This window comes from Rutilus rutilus (genome assembly GCF_951802725.1).
Source record: "Rutilus rutilus genome assembly, chromosome: 16".
Classification (NCBI taxonomy): domain Eukaryota; kingdom Metazoa; phylum Chordata; class Actinopteri; order Cypriniformes; family Leuciscidae; genus Rutilus; species Rutilus rutilus.
Window position 1 is genome coordinate 35,031,862 of NC_140224.1, and position 24,852 is coordinate 35,056,713.

The 24,852-nt window shown below is 38.7% G+C and overlaps 1 protein-coding gene across 1 annotated transcript in view; it reads right to left on the reverse strand.

Moving 5' to 3' along the window:
• LOC311305929 (uncharacterized protein) overlaps positions 1-24,852 on the reverse strand; it is a 58,744-nt gene that overhangs the window by 29,123 nt on the left and 4,769 nt on the right. Inside the window, exons 2-10 of the mRNA XM_084433964.1 lie at positions 13,303-15,666; positions 13,029-13,146; positions 12,212-12,728; positions 11,649-12,095; positions 7,292-7,477; positions 5,930-6,010; positions 4,192-4,304; positions 3,946-4,004; positions 1,114-1,203 (exon numbers count right to left, since the gene is read on the reverse strand). Of these exons, the coding sequence (XP_084290090.1) occupies positions 1,114-1,203; positions 3,946-4,004; positions 4,192-4,304; positions 5,930-6,010; positions 7,292-7,477; positions 11,649-12,095; positions 12,212-12,728; positions 13,029-13,146; positions 13,303-15,459 (3,768 nt within the window). The 5' untranslated portion in view covers positions 15,460-15,666. The remainder of the gene's footprint in view (positions 1-1,113; positions 1,204-3,945; positions 4,005-4,191; positions 4,305-5,929; positions 6,011-7,291; positions 7,478-11,648; positions 12,096-12,211; positions 12,729-13,028; positions 13,147-13,302; positions 15,667-24,852) is intronic.

The following is a 24,852-nucleotide window of genomic DNA, read 5'->3' on the forward strand; positions in this document are numbered from 1 at the left end:
TGAAAGCATTGACTTTGATCGTGGGGAATATTCCCTTCGAAAACAAAACTCAGCCACGGCGTCTTCAGCGGTTCGGATTTAGGAACATCAAAATGATGCTGTGTTCGTTATTACACCCAAGAACAGAACACCACAATCGCTTAGAGCCATTCTGCTCATAGACAGTGCTCCAGCGTATCAACAATGACACGCGGACTATGATGACAGACAGCTAGCTCACGAGCGAGGGCGGGTCTGTGTTTAAACGCTGCTGTCAATCAACAATCGTGGGAGGGGCGTCTGACCGTGTGACGTCACTAGGTCGAACGGCTTGATTTGAGACGGGGGAAAACATATAAGGAGATTAAAAAAAAAAACACTGGATGGATTTTTAGCATTTTATGATGGTTGTGTACAGGCACTGCCAACACACATTTCAGTACAATCAACTTGTAAAAGTGCATGTACCATTATATGACCCCTTTAAAAAAAGCATAATAGGGGCATTTTAAACGACTGTAGTTCTTAATTGCCTTTTCTTTTCATAAAAAAGCTAGTTAAATGAGAAACCTTCACATATAGTTGAATCTCACTGAATCCAAATGAGATTTTTTCGTCTTGGCCTCTTCAAGTGATCATTTGAATGAAGTGGCCATCATCAGAGTCCAGCTGCCAGATAACACACAGCCCAAAACTAATCTAACCCTCGTTTAGCTCATTAGAATTAACTCAAGAACTAATCTGATCAGCTCCAGAATGTGCCTGCAGGGTTAATGAATGGAAGAAAAACATCCCCAGTTTCCTACCAATGACATTACAGCACTAATCTAATAATATAAACCAATAAATGACCTACTAAAGAGTCATCGCTTCCCACCGGGACACAGATCTCTCCTGCTTCAAATAACAAACAGCAGCGCTGAACGCTCTAGCACTGCTGTCACACGCTTGCACAGGTGTTTACACAATCAACCTGTGCCAACACACACACACACACACGCACACCTATTAAACTTGCACATCCTCCAACAACTTCACAGTGGACAATTTACCATCAATAACACAATAATGCAAACACTGCGGTTTCAAAATGCAGTTTAGTAAGAGATATGTTTGTAATATACAGCGCATTACCTTGAGGAGGTCTTTAGGAAAATCATTGCCACTGTTCAGTCCTTCCAGATTCCCGATGAACTGAGAGCAGGACATTCGCTTGCCGACGTTCTAACAACAGAAAAGATCAACACAAACCTGATAAATGAGCACAACTGCATTATGAAAAAGCATTATAACTGACTGAAATACATTTTACACATTGGATTATTATTTGCATGACAATTAAGCACTTTTAAATGCAATTTAGCACACTTAGTTAAAAAACAAAAAAAGTTATTAATATTTAAATTTTAATGCACACTTGTAAAGAATAATTGTATATGTATATATATATATATATATATATATATATATATATATATACACATATACATACATATACACTATGTATATAAACATATATACTATATAAATCATATAGCACATAATTTATCATTTTCTCATTATTTATTTATTTTTTGCAGCTTTTTCTTTTTAAATCTGGGCAGGATGATTTCCAGTACTGTTTAGGAGTAATAAGAATATGATTTTTTTCACATTTTGGCAATAATAAATTGGCGGGAAATGTCAGAATACAGAAAAAACTCAGTGAAAATCCCCCAAAGTAGATGTGTATGTAGGCATAATTTATGTGTGTGTGTAATATAAATATATATATATAAAATTTGATTTTGGTATAAAATATGTCTAGGACATTTCTATTATGCATTTATAGGTACTCAAAAAAGTTTGCACATTTGCAATTTATTTTCAGATGAGATGTCAGAGTCAGGAATTTTAACAGGCCACTTTGAGCATTTTACCCCTCTTAAATTCAGCATGGGATGTCCTACATTCAAGCTGCGAGTGTGTGATTGAGGCTTGTAATATATGAATGTCTGGAGCTGTAGAGAGGGTCTGGAATACATAATCTGATATTGTGGACAGAAGAGCAGAGTTTCATCACAGGAAAGCTGAAATCGCTCAGTTCTCATCAGGACCATAAACCTGTTACCATGGCGACAGTGAGTCTGGCCTATAACAGGCGTTATGTGTTCACTGACAGCCCTAAACCCTTCAACAAAGGCACAGGAGCCATGCTAAATATCCCTCGAGCAGGAACTGATGCAGACCGACAGCAGTGATTGACAGATCTCAGTTGCCTCTGGACATCATCACTCTGCCTTTTCCAGTGCAGCCTTCCATTAAACGCAGGGTTTTTAGTTTATTATGTGCTTCTTCACAAACTGAGATAGGGGGTCAAAATTATAGTTTGTAATCAAAATATATACAGAGCTGTTTAATCATGACTTCAAGCCAGAAGGCTAATAATCTCAGAATTTCAAATGGATTTTTAGATTAGCGGTTAAAGAGGACATATCATGAAAATCGGACTTTTTCCGTGTGTAAGCGCTATAATCGGGTCCCAGTGCATCTACCAACCAATGTTTTCAAATGTGAAAAGTGAATACCCAGTAACTTTGTCTTGGTGAGCCTTTCTCTGCAAGCATGTCAAAAAATAAGCCGATCAGATTTCGTTCCCCTCCTGATGTCGGAAGAGGATCTTATTATAATATTACCGGCCCTTCATCTGCATGTTTAAACACACGGCGCCGACATTTGGTTTTCACAAGTGACAACAGTGTAACCAGATCTAACACAATGGCAAAACTTCGAGCAAATCATGCAAACTGTTCTGTTATTGCAGCACAGAACACTATTTGATCAAAACATGTCACATCTGTTTTATAAAGACCTCAGGGAACTGTGTCGACTTGTGTAAAAGTTAAACATGTCGATGAGATGAATCAAATCCACAACAACTACATAAATGTATCCACTAACCATTCAGAAACGTCCAGGTGCGTCTATAAGTTGCAACCTCTTCTGAGTCTCTCTGTAAAGCTGCACTCGCTACTGGTTATTTCTGAGATTTTGGATGCGTGAGATTATTTGCGTGTTTTGTTATTGTATCCGAAGCTCGTGTAAAGGCTCCGCCCTCTTCTGAATGGAGGCGGGGCAGCAGCTCATTTGCATTTAAAGGAACACACACACAAAAACGGCGGTTTTTTGCTCACACCCAAAAAGGGGCAAATTTGACAACCTGTAATAAATGATCTGGGGGGTGTTCACAGACACATTCTGGCGACACCATAGATTTATATTACATCTTGTGAAAAGCGGCATAATTTTAACTCTTATGTGCTTTAAGAATCAGACAATCATATTAGTCCTTATAAAGCTACTTGGTAGGAACTCATTTCCTTAAGGCCCTGAAATCACAGAACAAACTGTTGTGAAGCAAGTTCAAACTAAATTAGGTCAAAGCAAAGTTTCGGGAGTTCGAAACAACTTGCCAAAGCGAACTTTCTGGAAACGGTTCACTCTGGCTGGTAAACATCTACGAACTTCCATTGGCCCGTGGTGATGATGTAATAGGTGGGTGTGGCTCTGAGGCTCCGCCTTCTTTGACACAGAAATCTTCTCCAGTTCATTTCTTCTGTTCAGTCCCTCGAGGTCGGACGTTTTAGTTGTGTGTTTATTTTGTTATCGAGTGGAAAGTGCGCACATATTTACACATTCATCTAAACACCGCTCTCAGCACTGTGGACGGCATATGGATGTTTTAAACGGTTTATCGCTGCTCAGGTATTTCACCCTTAAGCGAAGAACCGAGAAAGTTGTAAAAAAGCATAATAGGACCTCCTTAAAATGGAGGTCTCAGACTTCTGAAACCCAATGAATGTCCTTTAAAGTGTGGAAACTCTGCGACTCTGCTGCACTGTTGTCGAGACGGAAGATTTTCACCCTCCATTACACTTGTCTGTATGGTGAAGTAATAATAAAGTGTTCATCCAAGCGTTTACTCACGTGGCCGTGCAGGTCTGTGTTGAGCAGCATAAGAGCACAGATCAGCGTGTGGACACCGTCTGCGAGACAGAACATACACAAAATCATATACACTCACGTATGGTCTTTTTATCATATGTAACACATAGAGAGAGAGAGAGAGAGAGAGAGAGAGAGGGGTAGAGGTAGAGATAGAGGTAGAAGTGGAGGTGGAGATGGAGATGGAGGTAGACGTAGAGATAGAGATAGAGATAGATAGATATTTACCTTCGGATAGTGTAAGGGATGAATTGCACTGCTGATATCGATGGGAAAAGTGAGCTAAGATTCGCTCTCTCTCCTGCGTCTCGCCCGTCAGTGCAAATTCTATTAGAAATGACCTGAAATAAACAAACAAGAGTAAACCAATGCCCCGAGATAAACACAAGCTGATGAACAAAATATTATAAGCCTCTGTCATAAATATAATTGATATAATCCAAAATTAAATGTATAGATCCAATTATACAGGAGTACAGTATTTTTAAATTGACTTCAAATCCCATTCATACATGCATATCCATTATATATATATATATATATATATATATATATATATATATATATATATATATATATATATATATAGTACAGGTCAAAAGTTTGGAAACATTACTTTTTTTATATTTTTGAAAGAAGTCTCTAATGCTTATCAAGGCTGCGTTTATTTGATCAAAAATATTGTGAAATATGTGAAATATTATTACAACTTAAAATAATAGTTTTCTATTTGAATATACTTTAAAAAATAGTTTATTCCTGTGATGCAAAGCTGAATTTTCAGCATCATTACTCCAGTCTTCAGTGTCACATGTGACATCCAGTCTATCACATGATCCTTTAGAAATCATTCTAATATTCTGATTTATTATGAGTCTTGGAAACAGTTCTGCTGCCGAATATATTTGAGGAATAAAAGGTTAAAAAGAACTGCATTTATTCAAAATAAAAAATATATTTTCTAATAATATAAATCTTCTTTACTATCACTTTTTATCAATTTAACACATCCTTGCTGAATAAAAGTATTGATTTATTTCAAAAAAAGAAAGAAAAAAAATTACTGACCCCAAATTACTGACCAGTAGTGTATATTGTTGTTACAAAAGATTTCAAATTTTTTTTTAAAGAAAAGAAAAAATTATACATATATTTTTTTTACTTTTTATTCATCAAAGTATCTTAAAAAAGTATCACAGGTTATGAAAAAATATTAAGCAGCAGAACTGTTTCCAACTTTGATAATGAATCATCATATTAAAATGATTTCTAAAGGGTCATGTGATAGACTGGAGTAATGATCCTGGAAATTCAGCTTTGCATCACAGAAATAAATGATAATTTAAAGTATAATAAATTGAAAACCAATTATTTTAAATTGTAATAATATATCACAATATTACATTTTTTGATCAAATAAATGCAGGCTTGATGAGCAGAAGAAACTTACCATTAAAAATAATAATGTTTCCAAACTTTTGACCTGTACTGTATGTGTATATATATAAAACTGGTATATATAGTTTGTGTGTGTATATATGTACATGCACACACACACACACACACACACATAAACATAATACTACATATACACACATATATTATATAAATACAAACTTTTATTTTTATTAATCGCGATTAATCGATTTGACAGCACTAACACACACACACACACACACACATAACTCTAACATAACATGATTTATTACTAGTATTTATTAATATTCCATTCTCTCTCTCTCTCTCTCTCTCTCTCTCTCTCTCTCTCTCTCTCTCTCTCTCTCTCTCTCTCTCTCTCTCTCTCTCTCTCTCTCTCTCTCTCTCTCTCTCTCTCTCTCTCTCTCTCTCTCTCTCTCTCTCTCTCTCTCTGTGTGTGTGTGTGTATTATAATACAAAATTAAATGTATATATGAGTCCAGTATTCTTCAGGTGAATTATTTACCACTTGCATATTTAATGTGCTGACCTTAGCGCTTGGTCCAAAGTCATTCCTGTAAAATTGAAGTAGTGCAGATATTCCTCTGCTACCATGCGACTGAAGTCATTGCTAAAAAGGAGTCAGATATAAGAAAGACAATCAAAGAAGATGACAATGCAAGAACAAACAAGGGAGACGTGGGACGCAGGGTGACAGACGTGTCCGAGGCCTGTCAGAGATGCATCGTGGAGGAACATTCCCATGGTGCACCTGTCAGAGAGAGAAAAGCTCTTAAAGTACAGATGCTCTGAGCAATACAGGCAAAACCAGAGAATAAAAGCAGCATGAAAACCTGCTTTATATAACACTAACACTCCAGCAGAGACCTGCGCAGGACAGAGAGAGATGGAGAAGTCACAAGGTCACAGGAAACACAGTGAAGATGCGCAAACTTACTGAGGATTGATTTTAAAGTTAACATGAAATTAAACTCAACTACATGTTCCTGGTTTTATTGTGCACAATTCAAAGGTGTACGATATCTCTTTTCTTTTCTTTTTTTTTTACTTTCATTCAGAATTTAATAATACTGGAAATAAGTGAATGTGATTTTACCAAGTGCAACATGTTAAAAGTGTTAAACAACATTCCAATCAACCAATCAGATTTGAGGGACAAGCTTACAGTATATGTCAAGTTTAGGCTTAAAACCAGGGTTAGATGCTTCTACATCAGTGTTATCCACCTGCCATTTCCCTATGATTTTATGGATAACTTAGGGGTAGAGGGTTAGGATTAGGGATAGGGAACAAAATATGTTGATCCAGGAACACGTCTTACTTGGCAAAATCATGATAACCAATGGAAATAACATCACAGCATTTATTTCCATCAAGAGGTGCATCTTTTTGGTCAAGATCTTGTATTGACAATGCAAGAGTCAAGTCTCCTCCAGCACATCCCAAAGACTTTCAATGAATTTAAGCTCTGGACTCATAAGTGCAAATTCATGTGTGAAAATGATTCTTCAAGCTCATTCTTTCACAATTTGAGCCTGATGACCAATCTTGACTTTGTCATCCTATGTCCATGATGTGTTTTCCTACATGGTTGTTTAAGAAATGAAAAGCTACACACTCACTCATCAATTAGGGTTAGAAGAACTGGTGCCAAACATATAACATGTTAGAAACATCATAACCACTGCAATAATGATCCAAATTGTATTTAAAAATGTATTTATTTTTTTGGCCGAGTGTGTGTGTGTGTGTGTGTGTGTGTGTGTGTGTGTGTGTGTGTGTGTGTGTGTGTGTGTGTGTGTGTATCAAGAGAACACTGATGTGTCAAGCACCTGAAGGGAACATTCAGGACATACTGTACGAGCATGAGAATCGAAGAAGATTTACTTACTTTTTACCCAAATGACGCGCAACGTCACACTTCCTGAAGCCGTCGAGGTTGAAGAGGCGTTTGGCCAGACGTTTGGCCGCTTCCAGGTCGGCACGGTTGCTGAGAGTGTCATTACTCCCTAAACCCAAACGCTCACTCAGTTCCTGATCCAACTCCGGGTCTGCGGCGAAGCGAGGAGATTTCTCTCTGAACAAATACACAAACACACACAAAGAAGGTCTTTCTGTTGTGCTGAAGTGACCTGTGATCTCTGAACGCTGAGCTGGGAAACATGCTTTTACAAAACTCAGATCCTGAACTAAATTTACTTTTGTTGTTGTGGTATTATTTACAAAAAAAATGACCATGGTGTATGAATATGGTATCATATCATTCACTACACCATCACAGAACCACTGCACCACTTCAGTACAGTGATGAAAACAGAAATATAATAGACTAAGAAACACTATTTCATGCTGAACCTTGGAACTTTCCTATAAGAAGCTCAAAAGCCATTACAAGATATACAAAAAGTTCTGAAAAACCTCTTTCATGTTACAAATGTCCACATTTTTAAATAATATGACCACAAATAAAAGTGTGGGAATTATATAGTGACCAAAAACAAATGTTCTTCAATATAGCCGACGACATTAAACTAAATGACAAAAAATATTCAGAAAGCTTCTTGTATTGTTTGAAAGGAGATCACATGTTAAATCAGGTTGAATTTACACTAGTAACACTGCCGTTACTGTAGTATCTGTGGGATTTTGGCAGAAACTGTGCTTTCCAAGCCGAACACAAACAGCTTTACATTCAGAAATAATTTAGTAATTCTGTTAAACTGTTATTGCGACCTATTGATCCGATTTCCCCTGGTTTCTCTAAATGAACGTGGGAGGCTGAATGCCAGCAGTCCTCTCTCTTTCTGACCTTCTTATCAATGACTCATGCTAAATCCACACGATAAACAAACCACGGGCAGAAATGTGTGAAACTCAAATAAAGACGTCTGGAAGCAGACCAGTTCTTAAAGAGACAAGCACGACAGATGAGTGGCGACTCCATTTCAGGGTTGTTATTGTTGGTGACGATTTATTTTAAGGTGGCATAGTTAATTACAAGTTACTACATGTACTTACTATAGCAAATCATGCATAATTACAAGTAACTAACCCTAAACCAAACCCTAACCACAACCGTAACTCTATAGTAAATATGAATCAGTACTTATTTGAGTAATGTAATGTAACTACGTCACCTTTAAATGAAGTGTAACCAATTAAAATGAAAACAGAAAATATAAAAAAAACCTCAAAATATTAACAAAAACTATAATTAGTATACAGTATCAATAACTCTAGCTCCATATTTCTAGATGGATCATCTAAGGGCGAACAAATTGATAGCCTGAAGAATAAGCACACCATTAGAATTAAAAGCATCACCACTAACAAAATAGACAAATGCATTAATAAAAATCACTTGGCTGCAGTAAATGCACACAGATCCTCAAATGTGAGTATTGTCTACTCATTTTGGGTTGTTTAGTTTGTTTTTCGCTGAATACTTTTATATGAAACTCATTAGGACAATGTCTACTACAGCAGTTGAGTGAGGATCTGCATCTTTCCCAGCCGCTTGTACTCTTGTACCTGTTCAGTGTGTGGCAGCGGGTCAGAACGCTTCTCTCCTCCAGCGCAGAGCAATGCCAGCAAAACACTGAGTGCTGGGCTCTTCTTCTCACACCATCTCTGCCAAAACACCTCTGTGCCGTGACTCTCTGGATCTGAGCCATGTTTGTGTTAGCGAGAAGCTCAACATCTCCTCAGGTGTTCGTGGACATCTCCGCTAATGTTTTAATCTCGCTGTGACTGAATTAATCTGTCGTTTAGTCGTTTATGTCTGTATTCTAACGATCCTGAAATTCCAATCCATCCTTGAACTGTTTAGTACGGCTCACAAACATGACAGATTATTCCATCCCAATAGGTTTCCCACTGATTACTCTCTCTCTCTCTCTCTGTAAACTTTGTTGACGCTCCCTAATGGCCTTCTCAGTTCAGTGTGGCATGTAACATCTCTCGGTCTCTCCTCACTTCACACGCACTTTAAAAAGTATACACATCTCGTTTTATTTCTCACGATTCTTTATAATAATGATTAGCAAAACACTCATTTGGTCACGGACAGACTGCAGCTGAAGTCCCTCCTCAAGTGAGTGTTTAATCTTTCTCTGTACACACAGTTTAGTTATTTACTGGTGTAACAGCAACATTCTGCAACTAAAATCACTTAGATTGAAAATGTCACATTGAATTATAATTAAGGGTATTCATTAATTCAGTAAAGGGTATTCATGCATTTAAGTGTTAAAATTTTGCAGTACAGTTGTGCGGTAAACATAATCAGCAGTGCATTGTGGGAAAGCCAGAATAAATCTGATCATACATTCGATAATTACTGCTTCAAATTAGCAAAGACAACAAAACTAAGTATCAGCTTTAAATATGCACTGTTGCACACATACACACAATACCGCTCAAAAGTTTGGGGTCGAATTTTTTGTGAAACAAATTAACACTTTTATTCATCTAGGATACATGAAATTATTCCAAAATTACATTAAAAGACATGTATAATGTTACAAAGGATTTCGATTTCAAATAAGCACTGTTCTTTTGACCTTTCTATTCGTCAAAGAGTCCTGAAAACAATATGCATCATGATTTCCATAAAAATATGAAGTAGCACAACTGTTTTCAATAATCAGAAATGTTTTTGAGCATCAAATCATCATATTAGAATGATTTCTGAAGGATCATGTGACACTGAAGACTGGAGGAATGATGCTGAAAATTCAGCTTTGATCACAGGAATCAATTACATTTTAAAATATATTAAAATAGAAAATTCTTATTTAAATTTTAATAAAATTAGTAAGTTTTTACTGTATTCTTAATTTTATTTTTAATACCTGCAGACTTGGTGAGCAGAAGAGACTTTTCAAAAACGACCCCAAACACTTAAATGGTAGTGTATATTCACATGCAAACAGCTTTATGATAAACCTTTTCTCTGTCAAAACGGAAATCAAAAAGGAAAGAGAAAAAGAGAGAGGTTTTCTGTATCACTGGGCTTAAAGATTGTTTAAACTGCTCCACAATGATGCTACTGTTCCTGCCATGCTGAATGAACAACACACAAACAATTCTAATTGGCATAACAACTGAGCACGCAAATTATGAGATATCTAAGGATTTGATTGGCAATCCATTATGCAGTGTACATTTTATTACTCAACCAGTTGCACCGGTTCTATTACCAACTTAGGAATTTCAATGCAATATTTTCTGATGAAATGTGCGTGGTTTGATCAATATGAGCACAAGCGATGCTTTTAATTCTAATGGTGAGCTTGGTTGGTTCTAATAGTGACACAAATAGCACTTATGAACGATTGTCGCCACCTAGTGGTTTAGTTGAGCTACTACAGGAGTGATGTGCAGTGCTGCAAGGTGACTCCAATCACACTTAACATTTTACAGCAGATGCTAACTTGTTTTATGAGACGAGACATGGCAGATTTAAAATATTTAACAGTATACATCCTATAAATTAGGATTTATGTAGCAAAATTCAGATTGTGAAAATAAATATAATTTCTCAAACTATTCCCAGCCTCTATGTTTGTCTCAAGGTGATCTATGCGGCAGTTACTTCAGTTCTCTGCCAGCAATCGGCTTTGTCTTTCATCTGTCCTCTCTCTCACACACACACACTACACACACTACACACACACACACTACACACACTACACACAGGAAATATTGCTTACAATCCACCTCAAGAAATTCACACCTATACTGTCAAACCAAACTGAAAATAGATAGTGTATCACATATTAATTAATATAGGCTTAGAAATTACAAGTGCCCCCTCCCCTCCCAATAATTATACCATTTTAAATTTAAATTTAAATAATATATTGCCATTAAAAATATATATTTACGCAATTATTGTCTTCTTGATTGTTGGTTGAAATATTAGGCATAAAAAAACAAAAAAACAATTGCACTTTTCCTCAATCTTCACCAAGATTCAAGTCATAGCAAATCAAAGTACAGTATGTTTCACTTCAGAAATGACTGTTGGTTGCAAACTCCATCTGCTGGAGAAACTGAGCAATTGCAAAGACTAAATGAGTCTATGAGCAATAACGTATTTATATCTGTATAACAGGTATGCTCAGAACGGCATACTTCCATACTACTACATTTTTCACAATTTACAGTATACAACCAGAGCACACTACTAAGTTTTCCAACCTAAACACACAATTCCTCACTTTAGTGATGAAAATGACACAAACCTGGGCAGTGAAAGTGGTGGGTTGATCTGCCAGCTCCGCCCGTTGCGATCGTCGGACCCACTGCTGAGGCGTTCACTGGATGGTGCCCGTGTGGCATCGGTGTCACCCGTAATCGTCAGCACAGACTCTGAGAGGCTGGGCATCTCTACGTGAGCCAATGGAGCAAAGCTGAGCTCCACGATTTGCCGCACACTCTGGTAGATCTGACCCTGCACTTGTGGAGTCAGAGTGGGAAGGTCAAAGGTCAGAACAGTTTGAGTACTAGAGGTCAGAGGGTCAAGACTGTCCAGACTACTGTAGGAGGTGCCTTTGGCACGATGTGACTCCATGATGTTCTCAAAATGCCTGCTGAATGTGTCTAAACTGTCTCCAGACTTTCTTCGAGGGCCACGGACCAGGATGGGAGATTTCAGAGCTGGGTGGTTGTTAATTAAATGATCTCGAGGCCTAAAAAAAAAAAAAAGATTACCTTGTTATTTCTGATATTCTGCACCAGTAACACATTAAATATTTAAACAGTTTCTTGAAGGAAAACATCAGTATGCGTGTTTGCCACTTCCCACCTCTTTAGCATAATGCTGTAAAACTCCTCTTCTTCGTATCGCTCCTGATCGGCCAGCAACCTCCTCACATCGCCCTGCATCCTGACAGTGACCCAGCTCGCAACACCCTCCTCTTCCTCCTCCTCCTCCTCCCCATCCTCCTGTCCATCTGTTCTTTCATTCGGCATCTCTCCTAGAGGGCTGCTCCCAGCACAGGAAGTTCCCATGACACTTCGGTTACTTCCAAACGCTGAGTCAGCGTCCTCTTGCTCGGCTAACAGCACTTCATCTATATCGGTCTCCCGATAACATCGTAACGGAACGGCGTCCAGATCGGTCTCAGAGTATTTTAAAGTTCGCCGAATTATGCCAGTTTTGGGGGAGGTCCCCGGGGCGGCAGGGGGCGGAGTCACTAGCTCCACCTCCACATGTTGAACGTCATGATTAGCTCTGAGAGCGAGCTCCTCAAGTGGCAGAAAAGAGGGCGGGATTGGGGTGGAAAGACCACTTGGTGGAGCTGTGGAGGTTTCCGGAACATCTAGGTGGATAACATACAATATTCATTCAGCTATGAAGGAAAATAAATCAATCCATTTTGGTGCCAGTGATACTGACAATGTTTTGCTGATGACTATTCCAGCTCAGTGATATTACAGTATTATCCCACTTTCACATGAGAATGCTCAATGAGCGAGTTACTCAAACACTTGCATACACTTGAAATGATCTTAATGTACTTCAACCATAAAATAATCATGAAAAAAAGCAATTAATTGCTTTTTTATGGAATCTAGATGATCTTTAAAACTGACATTAAAGAGGTCAACAGGCTACTTACTCTTCTCTCGGTCACTGGCAGTGTTTTCTGCTGGAGTGCCAAACAGAAACTCCCACTTGGCACGAGCAATTTTCTGACAGTGCAGAGATGGACCTGGCACCAAAGAACCACCATCGGACTGTAACACCCACACAAAATAAACATATTAACTTATAATAAAAAGGGAACAGCCTCATTCACTGGAAGAAACTTTTAAATTGTTCTTAAATCATTGTAGAATCATTGGTAGAATTAGACCGTTTATGTAAAAATGGTTTTATGAACAATGTCTCACCTGTATTCCTGATGATGGGTGATCTGAATGGTTGCTGTTCTGACTGGACTCAGGTGAGATGCAATCTCTGTCTCCTAGGCTTCCCGTTACTCCACTGGAGCTCGGGGATGACCCAGCCAAAGCCTGGTGTTCTCCAAACCCCTGTTCATCCTCCCCTCTCTCCCCATCTCCCTCTTCTAATACCACTGGCCCTAGAAGCAAAGCCTGCCTTCTCCTCCATTCTGCCTGTCTCTGTTGCTGCGTTATCCTGGTCATCTCCTCTACTCTTTCCCCTGGGCTGTGGTTTGCTCCACATACTGAATTGCTAACATTCTCCTCTCCCCGTTCTGTGACCTCAACCCTTTTTTTGTACACTGGACTGCTGCTCTTGAGAGTCCCTTCAAGTTTTTCTGTCAAGCTGAACTTCACTTCCTCTTTCTTCGCCTGCTCTATCCACTGCTGTCTAGATGTCCAACTGACTGGAGAATCGTCCACACTCTGACCGATGAACAACCGCCTGGAGATCTCCACGCTTTCTGCAATGACATGGTCATCCCAGTCCTCCTCGTCCAGGAACCAGGGTTCCCCGGAGGTCCACTCCTCTCCAGTGTACTGTGGAGGCTTGTGACGGTGTAAAGTGGGGCTGTTAGAGACCGGCAGGTCAGCCCTAAGCTGACGAGGATCTCGGAGTGGAGAACACACGTCTGCATTGGACAGACTTGGACGAAGAAGACGAGACGGGAGGGCTGGAGAATCAGGGGCTCCCACTGGGACAGAGCAGAAGGAGTGATCGGCCAGGTCATCTCTTAAATCTGAGCTCTTAGTAGCTGTTGCTTCATGCAGGTGCGGAGAAACCCCATTTGTTGTAGGATGGTCTTCATGCACAGGTATGTTCATCTTAACAGCCAAATGCTGCACTGGACTCTGTTGCAAGGTCTCATGCTGGAGTTCTCTCGAAGGATACCCATAGTTTGTGCTGCTTAGATTAGATGAACCTCTGAAAACAGTGGGAGGAGGAGAACTGCGGACCTCGTTGAAAATAGTTGAAACCTTGGTGGCCTCTTCTGCAATCTTGCGGGCTACCTCAGGACTGTTCAGGGCTGAGGAGTTATTGCTTCCACTAAGCTGGTTCAAACCATGAGTGGGTGTGTTTGTGAGGCTGGTTCTTTGTCCTGACAGAGGCTTGTCTTCAGCCCGGCTTCCCCAACTTTGACTGACTGGTGTGGAACAGTCTTGCTTTGAAGGGAGGTTCTGGTTGGGGCATCCTTGGGACCTGGAGGTGGATTTCTGCTGGTTGTTATGCCCTGTGTGGGATGAGAAAGCATCTGATGCTGGGCTTTTGGGGACACCACATGCAGCTCCGACCCTGCCTAGGTCAGGATCATGGCGGTAGGCACTGCAGTTTGGCACTGGTGAACCTGCCCAAGACTGGCATCGTGCCCTCTGCCGTTGGTGAAACTCCGGACTCCAGTCTGGGCCACGAGAAAACTTACACCTCAACTGGGGAGAGCCAAACTCCTCCAGGGCTCGCTGTGTAGCTGCTTGACCGACGGGATCCAAAGTAGAGGAACAAAATCCTGGATAACCCATGTGCTGGTGAAATGGACTATTATTGCAGGAAGACTCATTAGGGTGAGACCGCTTTGGATCACTACACCTCTTACGTGGGCAAGCAGCTGCCTCCTTTGTTCCACTGGGACTGTTACAAGGACTCTCCACAGTTTTGATGTGGGGCTTCTCAATGTAACTAAAAGTGACAACGGACCTCTGTCCGGGCTCTGGTTTAGAGTCCTGTTGATGACTGCAGACTCGACAAGGCGTTCCCGGACCAGATGTCCGTCCAGAGAATGACAACGAGTGGACATGTTTCAATTGTTTACAGTCAATGTTGTTATTGAAGCCAGAGGACACCTGTTGGAATGGTTCCTGCTGGGGAATGCTGCGTCTTTGAGGGGAATCCAGATAATTGTGTGTGGGCTGTAGTAGGAAACTTACATTTGGTCTGAATGTGCTGCTGGGAGGTGTGGGAAATCCTGAAGCCACCTGTGCTAATTTGGTCAAAGCCTCAACAGGACCATCTTGCTCCACTGTTGTTTCACAGGAACTACCTTTCTCATCATGCTCTGGTGGGGATCTCACCTCCACATACAAATGCAGGACTTTTCCAGTTTGAGACATGGCGTCATAACAGTACAACACAAAGAGACACTGAGATGAAGACCGAAGAAAAGACAGACAGAGAGAGAGAGACAGAGATCCTTTTCCTGTTCTGGTCAGGTTGTGAAATCCTGTGAATGTATTTTTAGTCCATGGAGATGGCGTTCTTCAGATACCCTCTCCTGCCAGACCAGCTACTACAGATGGAGATGGCATGGACCATTGCACCTAAGACATAAGGAAGAAAAGACAATTAATGAATTGCAACCTAAATATATGATTTTTTTCCTCTTTGCCACAATTATTGTTGGATTTCTCAAGATTTATAAAGTGATGGTGAAAGTGACGTGATGGCCAAGTATGGTAACCAATACCTAGAATTTGTCCTCTGCATTAAACCCATCCAAGTTAGTGCACACACATTAAAAGTAATGAGTAGTTAACACACACTGGAAAACTGTGGACACACACACCTGGAGAAGTGGGCAGCCCGGGGAGCGAGAGCCTTGCTCAAAATGCTCCTGCCGGCATTGAGAATTGAACCCACAACCTTCAGGTTAACAGTATGACTCTCTAACCATTAGGCCACGAGTCGACTGCACAGTGACTTTAAAGCTTAATGCATAATTTGCTGTAAAGCTTCTTTGAAACAACATGGCTTGTGAAAAGGTTTATACAAACAAAATTGACGACTTAAATATACTATGTAGTGCACAAATACCATTTTGAATATCTATGTTGACATTAAATGTTAAAACAGAGTCTGTAAGGACAATTCAAATTGTTCCAACATCTAAAACTTTCTTTCGAAAACAAAACAATGTGGCAGAGAAGTACAGTGCATTTCTCGCCATGACATATCAGTAGAAATCCAATTACAGAGGCAGCGACCCCATTATATCAGCAGTGGTCATCTGACTCATTTTCTCACTGATGACATACTCCTTCTATCGTTCACCCATCCATTTAGCCTACACTCTATAGTACTAACCAAACAGAGAGAATGTTCTCCAGCAGAGACTGAACAGAGATTTCCAGGCTATTTCACTGTCATACTATTTTGAAATCGACTGATGGTATTTTACCCTTTTTTTTGCTAAATCTATTTTTAACAAATCCATTCTGCATAAGAAATGCCAAATTGACCATCTGCATGAAAGGATTGGCTTATTTACTGACATTAATCCCTTAAAATCCAACATAGTTGTACACACACACACACACACACACACACACATACGCTATGTGTTAAACCTCAGTGACTCAAACAGTAAACTCCCATTCAGGCCTAAGTATTAGCAATGTGTATAAATAAATGATGATACTGCAAAACTGTAGCTTTTAAACCATGTAAAGAAAATTTTCAAATAAGGGAATAAATACGCATGAATTTGCCATTACATAAAGAAATATCTGAATGCCATGATTGACCAATCAGAATCAAGTACATCAGCTTTGACAACTTTGAAAAAAGGGCTAATTTTCCATCACACAGGCAAGTTCAAATAGGCCATTGTGTATTTTTACTTAGAAATATGAAGCTCCTCTACGGAAGTGCTTCCTGAAGCCTCTGAGACGCCCGGTGATTGATTGAAGTATCTCTCATGTTTCACACACACACACACACACACACACACACACACACACACACACACACACACATCTGAAAGTGCAGGTGCATGTCATTGATTTTGCTGTTGCAGCACAAGTGAAGGATAAATGAAAGCAGCTCTCATGTCAACAGTTAATCAATGAAACACACATACGCATAAAACCTACACTGACACTGTTTACATCAAGAAAGGGTCTTTATACTAGGAAGCCAGCACCACTATACAGGTCAAGGTTTTGCTGGTTGGCATGTCCCAGTTAGCCCCTGCTGGTCAATGCCGTAACAACACCATCGGGACCCAAAAACATCTTCCTCCAGTGATAGCTATTTATGCATTTATTTATGCATTTATGCATTCAAGCTATACATTTTTAACAGTATGTTAGTTGAGTGACTTCAAGACTAATTTGGTCAAGTTTTAGAATTTCAAACAGCTGGTTTCAAACATGTTTTGTTTCTGGATAAAAAAAGTGCACATTTAAAAGTGTCCAAAAGCCTGAAACCACACAAAATAATCTGGAATTTTGTTCATTTAAACCTGTAAATGAATCGAAGTTTCCATGATTTTGAAAGTGTTCAAACAGAAAAGTTATGATGTAAAATAAATTATAATTATTTCAAATTCTGCACTATATATACACACAAACATATCATCAATACAAACACACCAAAGCTAACTTTATTTGAGTACACATATTCTCGAAGTTGTAATGTTTAAGTTAAGGGGAAAAAAGTGTTTATGTGTGCACTTGATTTGAGTAAACAGAACAATTGCTCACACAATTGCAGTGAGCCTCATGTGAACTGGACTGGGTTATTGCAATAATAGTATTTATTTATAATGTGAAATAACTGTATTTATATGCCACAAATTAACACGTGCAATATCACTATTTATATGCTGCTGTCAAACTCTTTTTAGTATTATATTTTAATGCATGTTGTAGTTTTAATTATATTTTTATGAGCCAGTGGAACAGAATTTAATTCATATGTGCACTCAAAATGTGCAGTTGAATGACAATAAAAAGCTATCTATCTATCTATCTATCTATCTATCTATCTATCTATCTATCTATCTATCTATCTATCTATCTATCTATCTACACAAATGTAAGGAAAACATCCGTTATGTTTAAAAGCAGATAATGTTAAATGAATAGTTGATCCAACAATCAAAATTCTCTGACCTAATTAATATTCATGAGATATGCAAGTAGATTCAAGCGATTCACGCACACACAAAACAGCCTGAGTTGATCCTTACAGTGTAACCCTGCTCTGGTTCCTCAAGATCATCCCTCTCTCCTTCACTCATTTTCTCCCTGGACTTTCTCTCTCCAAAAATACTCGCTCATCCTTCAGCACTGCGGGAATATTACAGGCCATCTCAGCTAATTCACTGAAAACCATCTGGGCCGTCGGGCCATTTAAACACCTTCACACCTTCATCACCAGCTCTGTTACTCTATTATAACCTTCCTCATTAAAGGCCTCACTAAATACCACAATCTGCTGCACTTTATTTTCCAAAATGCCATGTGCAGTTTATCTGAGAAACATGAGAGGGAAATGCATGTCGCCAGGGTTGGTGAGATTCACATTGATGGGTTTTAATTGCACCGGGACATTCACTATAACAACAGATCCACTTTACAGAACAGTCACAGAGGAAATAATAAGACATTGCAACAGCCGTAATGAATCCTCTCGGCAGTCAGTGTTCCCCAGGTGCGCATGTTTACAGGCACAATCCCAGTCTAATTAACCAGTGCCACAGAAACCATCTCTATTGTCAACAGAGCAGGATCTGTGCTAATATTAGCCGACTGTATAGACTACCTGAACCCAGTCCTCAGATTCTCCTTCAGAAAACACACAGCTCACTGTTTTCATGACTATATGAAATCAATGGACACTATTTACTGTTAAAGGGATATTTCACCGCTGGAAAGATGAATGTGTATTTAAATTGGGTCATTTACGTAGTAGAAATGTGAAATTATTTTAGAAGTTGGTGCCTTCTAGCCTCTAGAAATGTATTATTGGCTCATGTGGATGAAAGACAGCAACTCCCAGAATGCACTTGCTTCGCTGCCCTACGAGGCCACTCCCACGCCACGCCTACCGGTTACAGAGGGCAGTATCGGAAGAAATGATACAACTAGGCTACTAGTCGACTCGAAACTGAAAAGACGGTGTTTTATCGTGAGATCCCCCTATGGGCGGGTTGAACACATGCGGGACGAGCTCCTCCTACTGGCTGTAGTCTCTCGCCTCTGGACAGAAAAGCCTCAGATGAGCTAAATGACGATTTTTGCATCATCTGAGTTTTTTTTCCAGACACACAATACAGAAATCTCTCGTCTCAGGGGGACATGAGGGAGGGAAGCACGGTCATTCGAAGACACTACCGGGTTTCTATTGATACAAAGCTTAATGCTAATCGGTGAAGTATCCCTTTAAGACCCATGAAATCAAAATTGGACTTGATTGGTGGACTAATTGGTGTTGCTAGTAAATTTCACTAATAAATATTACAAAGAAATGGCATGTACAGTACGTAACACATTGAATTAAACAAGTTTAAAAAAGTTAAACATATTCCATTAATCTTTGTTTTATTGACAACTTCGAAAAATATTTTTACAGTGTGGCTGTAGGGGTCATTTATATGCTAAAATGTGACAAATTATAAACATGATTCTACGATGGCAGAATTTTCATTTTTCGGCAAACAAATACATGTAAAAATTCTGCTAATTACGGTTTCCTTTCTAAGAAGTGAGGAAAAACACCCACAAGAACGACAACAGGAACAAAAGAAGACGAATCCAAATTCAAGACAGCCGTGACAACAAAGCTCCTTCTGATCAAACTGATCCGCATGGATTTAGCACATTTATTGAATAATAACTTTCCTCTGAAATAAGAAAGCCGTTCTATCGAGCACAGAGAGAGAGGTGAAAGCTGTAGCCATAGAGACAGAGATATCTCTCTCTCCTTCTCTTTCTGTCTGTCATTCATTCACTTTCTCACGCCACTTAAAATGATTCACACTGCGTTGAAAGGCACACCTGTCACAAGTATATATATGAAGGAGGCTACTGAAAGTCAAACGCTTGCTGTCAATAGGACAGGCCTCTACAGGTCGTGTGTGAGGAGCTCGACACCGGATTTCAACATTAGTGACACTGAGACACATTTACATTCAACATCAGGTGGAGAACCAACACAGTCCCACATTTTTATAGTGAAAAGAAAAGTAAAAAAGAGGAGGAAATGTATTAATATTAACATGAACTCCAATGGTTCAACAATATGCTAAATTAATAATGACATGCATAAAAAAACACATTGAACAAACACTGAAAAACTGACACAGCAGCAAAAATGTACACTTTGGCTACACATTGACATATACTCTCATCTAAATCTGGCTGTGAAGTAAATAAACATCAACAACACTCGAGAAGAGGAAAGTGTGCGTGAGGGATGGCCGAGCTCTCGTTATCGTAAACGTGCTGTGACATGTCCTCATTCCTGAAATATATTCAGAAAAGATTGATCAACAGCAGCTGTGTGTTATATTCTTCATGAACACAGAGATGCCTAAAAAACTATTCCAGAAACCTACAGAGAATTCAGCAGCTCTTGTCCTCCTCCTCCTCCTCCTCCTCGTGTTTACCCTTCCAGACGCCTCCCACTCCTGATCAAACTATTTTTACAACTTCTATTTTTTTCACAATATGGTCAGGATGAATTTCACACAGAAGGTTTATATTTAGGTTCAGCGATATTTCAAATCCTAAGCACAGGTACGAGAAGCAGAATAGTCATGCTTAACGTAACAAACACCACTAATGAATTAATCATCTAAAATATATCTATCCATCCATCCATAATAATAATAATAATAATAATAAATAATTTTATCTATCTATCTCCTGATGATCTATATATCTCTATATCTCTATATATCTATCTCTCTCTCTATATATACACCTCTATCTATCTAAAATCAATCAAATCAATATATGCATATTTACTGTAGAGGTACGTTGTCATTTTCCAACGGCTTTGAATGGTGATCATCCAATCAGAATTTGAATTAATCTGATCGGTTTTATAAGCTACAACGAATCATTTAATTGCTACTGTTACACTCGTTCTGTGCTAGTCAGCCAATAGAGGTGACTTTCAGTCTTCATATTAACCTCTACTAACTACCATAATAATTAGTATAAGCCCGTAGATCAGAAATCAGAAGCCCATGAGTCTGAATCCTCTGGGTTCTGTCACACTGCATGCATTGAGCATTAACAAGCGTGTGCGTCAATCATGCAACGTGAATCATCCACATCTGTAACGCAAATGATGTGGCATGATGAGCTACGTGCCAAAGTTTAGTACTTAGTGTCAGGATTTTGTTCAAATCCCTCACACTAAGTGTGTATGAGCGATAGTAATAGTGAAGCTCAGCCTAGCAAACACCACTAAAAGAGGCCAAAAATAGCAAGTGCTGATGTGGTCCAACGTATCTTATTAGCTCTCACTCTCTCACACACACACACACACACACACACACAGTTCCTACAGACCTACTTTCCCCTCCTCTACTTAATAGGATTTATCTCCTTCAGTCTGTGATACACAAACACACACACCTGCAGTCCTGAGCCAAGTCCTTCTATTAACACGGCTAATCTGAGACCTTCAGGGAGCGGATGAACCCTTTCTACACCTTCATATCTGAAGAATTGGGGGAATCTCACTGAAACATGTCCAGGCCTTCATTTACCTTTGAATCTAAAGAAAAAAAAAACTTGAGAACTTGTCTTTTGCATAAACAAAATAAAGTCTAGTTTTAGGCATTGTGAACTTACCATCATGACAATTAAACACATTCAATTAAACATATATAAAAGAAATTAATAATTTTATTCAGCAAGGGGTGCATTAAACTGATTAAAGATGACAATGATGGTATTTATAATGTTACAAAAGATTTGTATTTCAGGGACAGTAAATGCTGTTCTTTTGAACTTTCTATGCATTAAATAATTTTCAACATTGATAATAATCAGAGCAGCAAATCATCATATTAGAAGAATAATTTCTGAAGGATCATGTGACACTGAAGACTGGAGTAATGATGCTGAAAATAAAAATGATATTATTAATGTCTAACATAATTAATGTCTGTTATTTTCACACACACACACACACACACACACACACACACACACACACACACACACACACACACACACACACACACACACACGTATGTACTTACTCATTCTGAGGTGAACTATGACCTGGACATGTTCTCGACAGGTTTAAGACTCACTCACCTCTCTAGTATTCACACATAAAGCACTACATCACACACTTATTAAATAAACGTTACGTCTCTTAGGACCTCAGAGTCTTATAGTGATAAAGTGAAGCCTGTTAGAGCATGAGTAAAAATTATAAATCATCCCAAAATAGAATATAAACCAAAACATCACAACACGTGACCTTCCTTATCCCTTTAGACAACATCGCACAGCCCTTAAATCATCACCTTTACAACCTCGAGGACACACACAACATTACTGTAATTCAATCCTCATGATACACACTAATCAGTTCAACCGTCATCTACTCAAATGAACACAGTTATCCACTTAGCTGGACGCCATTATGCATAATACTCAGACAAAGGCCATTTCCAAACCCTTTTTGTCAATGAGTTCTGGATCATACAGTTGATGTTAATGGCCCTGCATGATTGGCAGTCTCAGGCATTAAATAACATTAAGAATAAATCACATTTCAAACTCAAATAGTCTCTAAAATGGAATCTGAATCAAATTAGTACAGCATAATTTAATGGTACAAGCTCACAAATGGTCTTAAACTAACTTAAGACAGGCACACACACACATGCAAAGGGCATGTTTTCTTGAGATCAGGTGGTCTGAAAACAGAAACAAGGAACATGCAAGTCTTTTTCAATTGACTTGAATGGAAATGCTAGCAGATTGCGCTCGCCTGCTGATGCATCTCTGAAATATCATTCATTTGATCTCATGGCGTACACATCTACAGCATTTCAGAGCTGAATTACAGATTCCATGAGAAATACTGTGTTCATTTCATTTAGGGACAGATGGAGCGAGTGGGAGAAAGAGAAGAGCGTGTGAAAGGAGACGAATGAAGGTTGTTGAGGGTGTAAAGAAGAAAAGAGATTGTAGGAAAAAAAAGCATGAGTGGGCAACAGGCGGAGAGATGAAAGAGTTTCTCAGTGACTCTCGTAAGAAGCTTGTTATATGAGGGAACGACAGATAATAACAGAAAATACTAATCGGACAGACAGAACGAGAAAGAGAGGAGAAGACGCCAGTGTAGAGAACTGACCAACCTAAAGAGAATCCGGTTTCTAGAATAAACAGCAGATATATGAGTGTATTAATCTGAGTTTTTGCTCATGCAAACTAGGATATGGTTTTTTAATGGCTGATAATGATCTAGACAGCAGGGTAGCGAATGACCTTGTAGTGCGTAATGATGTCAAATAACATTTGCTGAATATAAATGAAGAGTTATTTACTCAAGATGACAAAAAAAAAAAAATGTAAAACAGAATTGCTGTATCCATTCTCAAGGCTGTTGGTAAATGATGTACAAAGCACTTCATAAATAAGGCGAAATGATGAATGTTTTCAGCCGAATATTACAAAATAGCTAAATATTTGCCTGGCAATCATTTTTTTCTAACTAATAAATATACACGATTGTTCAAAATCTTAGGATTTTTTTTTTAAGTGTTTTTGAAAGAAGTCTCTAATGCACATTTAATTGATCAAATATATTTTAAAATGTAATTTATTCCTGTGATGAAAGCTGAATGTTCAGCATCATTCCTCCAGTCTTCAGTGTCACATGATCCTTCACAAATCATTCTAATATGATGCTTTGATGCTCAAGAAACATTTAATATTATTATCAATGTTGAAAACAGTTTTGACAAATTTTGTGGAAACCGTAATAGGATTTTTTTTTCAGGATTCTTTGATGAATAAAAAGTAAAAAGATGCAATTCATTGCACACTTGTCTGTTATTTAAAAAAAAAGCTGAAGTGTGTAATTCTGCATCATAAGCACCACCAAAAGAAAATAATGACTTCAACAGGCTTCCTATACAACTCCTTGTGTCTGACAATCAAATAAAACCAGTTGAATGTGCCCCGAAGTCAAAATTAACACTTTTCAACCAAAAATTGTTTACTTTAAAAATGGGAAAATGTTTAAAATGGAAAAAAATTGCACATTTCAGCTTTAAAGACATTAAAGGCACACTATGTAGTTTTTCGCCGCTAGAGGGCTCTTATTCAAAGCGAAGGCGTAGCTCGTCGAGAGCAGTGGAGTTTCATTACACCGCAGACAAACTCTTCCACTTCTTCCGTCATATATCTGGGTATTTAGATACATTTGAGTGTGTTGAAAGTTATGTTATAATGCTACTCTGTGTGTTCGCTACTATGACACACTTGTTGCACACTGCAGTGAGAGAGATCGATATTAGGCATGGTAAAACATGGTACTCGCATGTAAATCAAGAAAACGAGATTTAAACAAGAAGACTAACTGTGTTGAGCTGTATAAGAATGATTCGTTTTCTGTTGATTAATGTATCCAAACAGTCGCTCACCTGTCTAATAAAACACATAATATATTAAAGCGTCTTTGGTGTTTCCATGGTTTCTACAGAATAAAACAACGGAAATCGAGGGTAACGCGTGTATGATGTC